Source organism: Oculina patagonica, chromosome 9, assembly GCF_052425735.1.
Source record: "Oculina patagonica isolate OP01 chromosome 9, crgOcupat, whole genome shotgun sequence".
In the NCBI taxonomy this organism is placed as follows: domain Eukaryota; kingdom Metazoa; phylum Cnidaria; class Anthozoa; order Scleractinia; family Oculinidae; genus Oculina; species Oculina patagonica.
The window spans coordinates 9568730-9579403 of NC_135766.1; the positions used below are offsets into that span (position 1 = coordinate 9568730).

Here is a 10674-nt window from a genome sequence, read left to right on the forward strand (position 1 = left end):
ACTTTTATCTGAAGTTTCCCTTTTCCACTTTCTGTTTCTAACCCCCACCCCCACTCCCTCCCCTAGCCCTCCGTTTCCCATGTCTGGATTAGCCCTTACGCAACGAGGCGTGAATTTTCGAGAAGGGCGGCCTCTACGCGGGATATCTGTAATAACTAATATCGTCATGCTTGTACGAAGAATATTCGAGAATCCACTCGAGTTTTTCTCAGTAATTATATAAAGCAAAGCGAAGTTCTCAAAAATATATTTCCACGGAAAACATGGAGACAAGACAAGGAAAACAAGCTTCCAGAATGAGCGACAACGAAATTCACGCTTCAAGCACATCAGTTCAAGTAGACGTAAACAAACTGCTCTACAATTTCCAAGCAGACAATCCCTGGAGACATATAGGAAATCCGCCAATTTCAAGTTCAGTGGAAAGAGGACGAAAAAAAACCCAGTCAAAACTTAAGAAGACCTACCTAAGAAGACGAAAGCAAACCACCGCCAGGAAAAACAGACCTCATAGAGAACTGGAAAAAATATCATTGCTTTGCTCTTGCAATCAGGGCTGTTTGATAAGACATGGAACGCGGGTACGTTTGTTGATACAACAGCTGAGAGAGAGTTTTCTTCAGAAAAGTTACAACGAACAAAATTACCTACTCGCAAGACTTATGGAAGTCAAGGTTTGTCCCAGTGGTCTGAGGAGGATAACTTATGAAATACCCTCTCTGGGAACAGTTTGCCGGGGCGCCTTTACAAAATGTTACGGAATTTCTAATATTAAAATCAAAGTCCTCTTGAATAAAATGAATCCAGATGGTTCCATCCAACAGGACAAGCGAGGGAGGCACGAACACAAAACAACGAGACTCTTGTCAGAAGCCAAAGACACTGTGATTAACTATATCTGTTCGTACAAGGCTTGTGAATCACATTACCGTAGAGCTCGAACTGAAAAACAATACTTTGAATCAAATGTCTCGATGAGAAGAATGTGGGAAAGTTTTTGTGTAGAATATCCAGGGTTCAAAACGACCAGCTCAAGGGCAAAGAACAGAGGCCCCGTGATCAGTTTTTGTACGTTTAGAAAAATATTGGTGGAGGGGAAGGGGGGAGGCTAGTGCGCGAGGGTACGAGGAAGTCCGGGGGCATGCTTCCCGCTAAACAACTAAACTAAATTTAGTCACCTAAGATGGTTAAAAATGCATATAAAAGTACTGCTAATAGCTTCATTATTGAATCATTATTATTACTATTATTATTATTATTATTAAGCTTATAATATCGACATGACCTTGAGCTGACTAGTGTCTGTTAGATCCAAATGCAACGATACTTTTAGAATTGCGAACGAGTATGAGACGTTCGATATATCTGAGGCCCTGTTAGGGGGGTTCAGGGGACAGTTATCCCTAATCCCTAAAATTAACGAGGCCTTTATTATTTTTATTATCCCTAAAACTATCTCAGCTTGTCCCCTATCCCTGTATTTTTTAGTCAGTTGTCCCTTATCCCTAAAATTATTTTTCTGGTTATCCCTTATCCCTAAAACCCCTAAAAGGGCCTCACATTTATTTTCAAAGCTGTCAGTCGTTACCTGCTTTGTGTTTTAAGCATCCGATTGCATGTCTATTATCTGTTAGGTTTTTTAAACTATTTTTTCGTAGTAACAGTTTCTAGGCAGTTTCCGCCAGTGCTTCGCTTCGCTTGCTCTTTCAGCCTAGCAAAGCGGGAAAGGCGGTCGGAGTTTTCACGATACTATAAAATAAAAAAGGACGTTGTTGTTATATATTTGACAACAGTATTTAATGACGTATTACTAACAACTGAAACAAATGTTTTATTAAAAGCATCCAATTTAATATCTCAGAACATTTATCGCACGAAAAAAGCGTGTAAACCTTCCTAATTCTAGTTTTAATTAAACATTTTATAAGTAAACGTTAGATCGTTCATCTCTATTGTTTAAAGTTAGGTGCTTGACCGGCAGTGTTTATAAAAGCTATCACTTGTTTTTCTTGCCGCAAACGGGATTCAATAAACCATCGGTATTGAATGCGCCGTACATGTCGCTCTCATTTGCTTTTATTTTCTTTGTTGATTGCTGGCAGTGACTGATAAAATTGAACTGCGCTTTTAGATAGGTATTTATTAGCTAATGCTACGCAATCATTTTTAACGTCAATTGGTATCGGCTCCCTTTCCCGTCGCAAAGTTCGAAGAAAATCAGGTCTTAGTTCAGTTCGCTGTTTTTTCTTTATGAAGGAAACTTTGCGTGGTGGTTGTTGAGCGTTGATTTCAAATCGTATAAATACGCTTTCTGGATGATGAACAAGTTCAAGTCCATTTTCGCTTGGCCTTTCGCCGTATCCAAAGTTGAGCCATGCGATGTCGTGGACTTGAAATTTCTCCTTCTCTAAATCTTCATTTCGGCTAATGTACTCAAGTCGAAGGAAAGTCTTGTAGTCTTTTATCAAATCCAACGTAACCCAGTGAACTGCGACGTTTAATAGATTTGCTTGTTCTAATACAGTTGCCCATGTTCTTGGAACGTCGATTATCTCTTGGGTGCGGAGAAACTTTTGAATAGTTCCAAAGCGCCTATCACAAACTGCATATGTATGACCTTCTAGCAAGAATTTTAGATCAGCTCTTAGGAATTGTCCCCGTCTTATTAGCAGATCCATATAAAAGAACAGGTAGCACTCCTTGAACTGCCCAGGCGCATTGTCAGACCAAACGATAATATGCTCATGCTTTCCAAGCTTACTTTCAAGTTGTTTGAGTAAATGATCCAACAGAGATATAACCTCATTTGGTCCAATAGTACCGACAGTTTCGTCGTAGAGAAAGCAATGAACAGTGTCGTCATTCGCACAGTATATGCCCAGATTATACGTTTTAAGTTTTTGCTTATAATACGCGTCCTGCGCACTGAGTTTAGGACTTTTAAGAGATTTGTCGTAATCTATCTGTAAGGTAAGAGTCCTTGGGAACATGTCTGTATCTGATTTCTCCTTGTTCCATCTCTTTTTAAAACACATATAAATGGGGCTTGCCCAGAAAAAGCGAGAATTTTCGCATGTCGTGACAGGGGTCGTTACGTAAAAGTTAATTACATCTGTCACTGTTAACATGCATGTTTTTCTCGAAGGTTCAGATAATTTCTAGAATCCAGAGGTACAACGTACACATTTAATAACTCCTGACAAAAGTTTTGTCATCCATTTTTCAGTCACTGACAAGTATTTGATTGATCCGGGCTGTGTAGTACTTTATTTAAAACCTCGGTAGAGAAGTAGAGAGAAAGCTATTATTATAAATAAAGGTCTCCTATCGCCGTATGACAACGATTTCTGTCATCGGAGATGAGTGCATATGTCATCCGTCTGGCAACAATCACTATTTATCAATTAGTCATGTACAACAGGACCCCGATGGAGAGAGGGAGGAGTCCTTTGGCGATTGAAACTTAAAGTCTAGGTAAATATTTACAGAATTCTGATTATAAAAGGGTAAAATCGGCTTTATTTTTTCCTAAAAGAATGCAGTTCTCCCCATATATATTTGAAAAAAAAGAAAAAATTTGCGTATGTCTGATCAATTGTACAATAAGATTTCCAGACTTGAACTACGTGCCTAATTAGCGTATTAAATCACATATCCTTTCCCGGGACTGTGATGCATTGAGCAATTTACAACGAAGTGGCCACTCAAATTAATTAAATTCAGCTATTAACACTCAAAATGAAGAACATCTGAGCATTTAACAGAAGTTACACATTTTTAGCCGTTTAACTAAACCCTATTAAGATCCTCCAGTATCGATAAACATTCGCCAATAATTTATGACTTACCGTGCGTCGTTAACTATTTGTTAGCTATTCGAACTTTCTTTGAAGCTCATACCAGAACACGTATTTGTCTGTTATTGTGGCATAGAGTACTCCGAGTTGGTCAAAAAGTTTTTGTTCTTGAACAAGGAAAGTGAATTTTTTTTTAGGAAAATGTACCTTATATTACATGAAATTTTCGCGACACGTTGATTTCGCGATTTTGAGGTGCACATATTTCGCGATTTTGTTAAAATTTTGTATTTTGAATCACTTTAATTTAGCGTTTTTGAGTAAGACACAATTTATATTCACATTTTCTTGGCAATATAAAACCACTTCATCAAAGGAACAATATTATATAAACGTCAAAATTAACAAAAACGCAGGGGGGACTTCTCACAATGTCTACAAGTGAGTCAATTGACGACAACATCCATTTACATTGATAACTGTCATATGCGAGTCTCTGAATATTCGCGTCACGTTATCTTCGCGACACTTTTTATTCGCGTCACTTTAATTTCGCGATTTTTTTAGAATCGCGAAATTCGCGAAATTAAGTGTCGCGAAAATTTCATGTAATAAGGTACTCCACTAAAATAAACAGAAACATGGACAACCATGTATTTGAGCAAAAATTCAACGACTTTATTGTGGAACTCAACATTCCTCAATTGCAACTCAATGAAAAAGAACAAAGCTTTATAGAAAAAGATTTGGCTATCAACGAATTGAAAGAAGCAGTAACTATCTTTTGCGGATAATAAATCCCCAGGAGAGGACAGTTTTACAAAGGAATTTTATCAGATGTTTTTCGATCTTCTCTGTAAGGACCTTCTTAATTCTTATAACTGATGAGGCCTTTCTGTATCCCAGAAACGAGGAACAATAATGCTCATCGCAAAAGGCGATGAGAACTTGACAGAATTGAAGAATTGGCACCCTATATCTCTACTCAATATTACTTACAAAACCGCGAAGGTATTTAAGAGAAGCAGGGACTGCACTTTGAAAAAATGGGTTTATTCGTCGATAGCAATAAAAGCCATGTTCTTTTATATTTGTAAGAGTTGAAAACAAAAATAAAGCTATCTCAGTTGAAAGTTGAAGGAACGCCTTTCTCTCCAGTAGAAACAAACATACAACAAAGTGAGTTTTAACAACGCGAAAGAATTTATAGAAATCTAGTTCTAGGTACAGTAGTGTTTATTTTATGTTTCACAACCGCTAATTTTTGAAATTCGCGTTTGTAACATGTATCGTTAATATTTCTATCATAAGGTATTTTAAAAAGAAACTTAGCTGTGTTTTACTGCATATCGGATCCGCAAATACGATTGCTTTACTGTTCTCTACTGCGCCAAAAGGAAAAAATCGCGCGCACGTCACGAAGCTCTTCCTTTAAAGTTTCTACATGAAAAATAGGTCGTTAAAGCAAAGTAAACTCGGTTGTGCCTCTAAACTCGGAGACTTTTAGTCGACCTTCGCGATCGTTCAAAAATGTTTCTTATCTGCTTGGCTTCTGTCTTGTACAAGGTTATATCATAAGAAAGTATTTCTACACCTGACAGAATTTTATACAAATACGTATGTGAATATATGATCCCCTAACCCCCTTCACTATTAAATAACCAGAAACTCATCATGTGTAGGCTTTTTTACATTATGCCATTGCTTCTCCACAATAATGCTCCAAATTATCCCCTTTTTTTCCAGTAAAATTCTCGGCCTGCTCCCAGAAAGGCACTAAATAAATACTTGGATAATGCTCGAAATGATTTTTATTAATTGTAACATTTTTACAGGGTGTTTAACTGTTTAAAATAAGTAAATCGTATGATATAAAACCTGATAATAAAACGGCAAAATATAACCTAAAAAAAAATGATGCAAGTCACAGCTGACAATTCACTAAATACGGACTTTCGTCGCTATGTAGCAAAACATTGTCAGCAATCATTTTTTTTTTTATTTTCTCTGAGAAAATTTTTCTTCTAATTTTCTCTGTAAAAAATAACTTTTCGGGAAAATTCCACTAAAATGCTCGCATATTGCTCAATGCTGTTGCCTCACTAAAATGCTCGAAAATGTTAGCATGAAGTACAAAAGCCTAATCACGTGCTAGGCAACCACTGTATCGTGTGAATTCACGTAACTGGCTTTAAAAAAGAAAATATCTATCTCTTTGTGGACAAATAAAACATGGAAACCTTTTTTAAAAACTGGCTTTGACCACGTTTCTCTTACTACCGCCCAAAAATATGAGTTTCCCAAAAACAAATTGGCGGCGCATCCTGCGGACCGGTGATCACAATGTAACACGTGGAATGGAAAAACTTTAGTACAGCTTTTTTATATTTTTATGTTATTTTCTTTGTTAATATCTTGTCCGGTAGAGAAAAATTGCCACCTCCAAATTTAGATGTAAGCTCTTGAAATTGCATCGATTTAAAATGCTGTTTTATGCTCATATTTTCGCCCATTGCATGACCAGGGAAGACCGGTTACCGTGGGAAAGTCACGTTGCTCAAAATTCTCATGCTTCCTTGGTATTTCAAAAAAAGCGAACGCTTTCATCAGCGGTTCATACGACTGGCAGTAGAGTCTACGATTAAACTGCGTTACAAGATGCCAGCTTTCGGTAATGTTCGGCAAATTATGCTAAAAAAGAAGCGTGGAACGAAATGCCCCTTCTTAAGCAAGTACATAAGGCTCGCCCTAGCAAAGGGAACAAAAGACGACTTCGTTGAATCCGAGACAATTTTTCAGGAGTACGCAGCTGCGGTCGCCATATGGACCGACGGCGACAGTTTAAGAGGGCAGACAAAATACCTAATGAAGAAGACTGCATTTCTTAAGGTAAGCTCAAAATATACGAAGGTTAACAACATAGTTAAAATTACGCTATTATTTAGGTGACGTTTTGGCTACAAACGTAGCGGTTTTTAATATTTTAGCGATGTTAAATCGGAAGTTTGACGCTTCATATTTCGGGGACTGTTGACATAGCTCTAAAACTTTTGTGAATAGCAAACATACTAGCTAAAAGAGTTAACCGATTAAATTTGAAGGGGATCATTTTACTTGGAAGTGAGGAATCGTACTTTTAGTTTTTTATACAAATGCTTCTAAATTTTCCCGCGTACAGCGGCTCCATTTTACAGACAAATATCTTGATTCGCGGCTTTCTTATTGAGAGTTAAATTCTCTAATTTGATTGGGTAACTCTTTCAGCAAGTATTTTAAGTTTGTAATTCATAGAAATTGCAGAATGTCGACTTTTCTCGAATAATCGAGCGTCAAACTCCCGATTTTCCCCATACATTTACTGTAAATTTTGCCGCGTTTGCCCCCCAACCTCGAACAGACATTTATGCAATGGCTGTATTATTTTAATTTACTATGCGCAACATGAAAATGACAAGAAAACGTCCTGTTCTAAGTCTATGTCATGTCTTTTAGGTATATGAAAGTGGTACCTTTTTTCAGCAAAAGGTACACGAAAGAGGTACAATTTCTATCAAAATTGTATATTTAAGGTAAGGGGTTAGAGCTCGGGGCGGAGCCTCCCCTTACAAAAGTTTTTTGAGTAACCCCCCCACCCCCGGGGGTTATTTAACGCATGTAGATCCGATATCTTTTAAAAGAAACATGGCTTTGATTAGAATTTGAATTATTTTAAACAGCAATTCAAGAAACAGGTGATGGCCTATGCTGACTGGGTTGTACAACCTGCTGTACGTGCTGGCAAAAAGCGCGGATACTCTGGAATTAGAATCCAGCGACCCCGAAGGCAGCCGACGGTGGAATTTGGGGGGCGTATAATGCTGGAACGAATTCAGCATTATATGTCTCTCAATCCAAAACCTCAGCCACCAATCGAGGTGAGTACGCGAGTATTAGCTTAGTCTCAACAGCTTATATACATGCGGTTATAAAGTAAACACTAACACTTTTTTGTCTTACATACTGTAGGTCCACAAAGTATTAACTGACCCACGTGGCGCGGGAAATTGTGCGTTTGCGTCCAGAGATATTGAAAAAGGGGAGATTATTTGTGAATACGAGGGAGAAAAGATAGACTCCAAAGAAGTAAGACAAAGAGAGGAAATGTACGAACGAGAGGACAGACCCTGCACACTGATGGTCATAGAGAGTGCGGGACATCAAATTGCGTGAGTATTATACATATCATTAAGCGAGTGATGCGGACACACGATAAACTGCCTCTTTGTTTAAGCCCTGGGATTATAAATCTTGTGAAAGGTTTTAGGTGAGCTCACAACTTCGATAATTGACGGAACTTATATAGGGATCTGGTGCATTGTAAGAAAAGTTGTTTCAAAGAACAAGATACAGTAATGACTTTTTAATAAGACTGGTTAGAATGTAGTGCAGAAGGGCACTCTTATTGAAAAAAAAATCGACCTTAGCATTGCTTGTAAATTTTCTTTTGCCAGATTTAAGTTAAGATGCAATGTGTTGTAAAGATATAAATAACTTAATATAGGGAACTTAACGAGAGTAAAGTTTACATCCGGAAGAGCTTATAATCGGAACATTTTTCTCGGTAGCATGCGTAGACATGGCCTTGTAACCGCAGGGCGTATAAGAGGCAATTTATGGTATCTCAAAGCAACCTGGTATTAAAAATTTAAACGGTATTTATAACTCGAAATAAATTACGACTAGTCGAGAGGTTGGTATACTGCTATGTAATACCGTAGAATTCCGGTTATAAGCCCTGGGCTTATACAACTACATAAGGGGTTTTTGGGTGGGCTTTTGAGTGGAAGGGCTTATATCCGGGAGGGCTTATAAGTGGAATGAAAAAAAAAAAAACGTTTCGAAATAGCCACGGGAGTGTTCGTCGAAATACGTTTTAAAGTTAAAAACGCACAATAAAGCAACATTTAGCCCTGTTCAATACTGTCATCCGGTAGAGGGGGGCTAACATCCGGGGGGCTTATAATCGGATGTATTTTTTGTTTTGCGGGATGATGGGCCTATAACCGGGGGGGCTTATAAGCGAGGGGGCTAATAACCGGAATTTTACGGTATGTATTATGGGAGGCGCTTTGGTCTAATGGTTAATGCGCAGAACCGAGTGGGTCGGATTCGAGCCCCGGCCGGGGCACTGCGTATTAATCTTAGGCAAGACACTACTCTCAAAGTGCCTCTCTTCATTCAGGTGATGGACTAGCATCCCATCCAGTGGGGAGCAAAAATATCGCTAGTTGCTTCCTGCTGATAAAACCGGATTAAGTTTCTGCATTGATGGGCCACTTGGCTCGCGTATGCAGACCTTACCATTTACCTGAAAATGTATTTAAGTGTACCTACACATCTAAAATTACAGTTTTTAAAAATATGTCAGAAAGAACCATCCCAATAAAATGTTTCGTTTCCCATCGCCGACCGACCCATTTTTTTCGAAATGTAAAAAAATGCAGATTCGCTAGTCAAACAGGCAAGTATTTTAAGTTACAAGCACATGGTCTTGTTTTATTAACAATAATTGGTATGATGTGATGTTCTCAACTTTAATTAACATCGATACTAAGTTTTTAAAAGGCTGTTTCGTGCATTAACGATTGTTCCAACGTTCTCAGCGATATCGACTGAAACAAAATTCGGTTCTGCATCTCCTAGCTTCTAAATGAACCCGTATCCCTGAAATTGTTCATTCTTTTTTTGCTCGACCGACCGACTCACCATCACAAGACACGGGACGATGGGAAACGAAACATTTTATTGGGATGGCCTAAGTCAATGAAGTGTTTAATATTTCACGCACGCTGCCGTATAAAATCAAACTGACTAGTTTTTACCTGAACTGCTGGACGTACAATTCTGTCAAAAGCTAATTATGATTCCTTATTTTTCGTTCTAGGATTGATCCTTACGAAGGCGATCCTAAAAATGATTTGACGTGGGGGGCCACTCTCAATCATTCCAGAGAAAACGCAAATGTCAAACCCTTCGTGGCAAACAGAAATGTTAATCCCCGGGTTTTTTTTGTGGCGATTAGAGACATTGCTGAAACCACGGAGCTGTTATGGAACTACAATGATCCAGAGTGGGAATTTCATAGTAACAGCCAGACTTTGCAAGGATAAGATGTTCAGATGTGTCCATAAGCGGTACTTGTCTATTTCGATCTTTCAGCAGTAGAATAAGAGGGCCTCAATGGGACTGTGGCTTTAGTGCATTACAGTTTATGGTTTAGTTACTTTCAGTTAACAGAAATGTTTAAAGTACCAGCCTTCTACTCAACGTCTTTAACGTGTTTTGGCACTTCTAAATTTTTAAGTGATTCTTGTGAGCGTCCTTTTAATTAACGGCCAAATGTTTGGCAGTTTTACCGCTATTAGCCAAGCCCCACTCAGTCCTTTCAATCGCAACTTGGTATAGGCCAGTAACATTCATTGCCTGAAATAGAAAGTGTACGATTTTTATCAATGACGGTACAATGTTTGAGCAAACTAATGACTTATATTGCTATCATCGAGTAGGGATTTTCCATAAGTTTTAGAAAATACATCCTTTTAGGGTTACTCTCTAAAGTGGATTACCGTATTTACTGGAATATGCGGCGCTTATTAAATTTTTGCTCCTCAAGTGCAGCGTTTTTTTTTTACAGAATTGGACGCGAAGAGAAATTTTTTCCCCAGTGGTATATTTCTTATCTTAACAAAACATTAACAGTAGAGGCAGTTTTCAGTTGCTTTACCAGTGGTAACCTCACTCTTCATCAATCTCAATCTCCTCATATTGATCTGAGTTTACGAGTTCGAGCTGTTTTAGACTTCCTTTGTATTGGTTTTTAATTATACGGAATCGTGGC

The 10674-nt window shown here is 38.2% G+C and overlaps 1 protein-coding gene across 1 annotated transcript; it reads left to right on the plus strand.

Annotated features, from left to right (window-relative positions):
* The first annotated feature begins 7012 nt into the window (after nucleotides 1-7012).
* Nucleotides 7013-10022, plus strand: LOC144666731 (N-lysine methyltransferase KMT5A-like). Its single transcript, XM_078528111.1, has 3 exons — nucleotides 7013-7711; nucleotides 7803-8002; nucleotides 9721-10022. Exons 1-3 carry the CDS (start codon nucleotides 7532-7534, stop codon nucleotides 9944-9946), a joined length of 606 nt encoding a protein of 201 aa, XP_078384237.1. The 5' UTR covers nucleotides 7013-7531; the 3' UTR covers nucleotides 9947-10022.
* The last annotated feature ends 652 nt before the right edge of the window (nucleotides 10023-10674 follow it).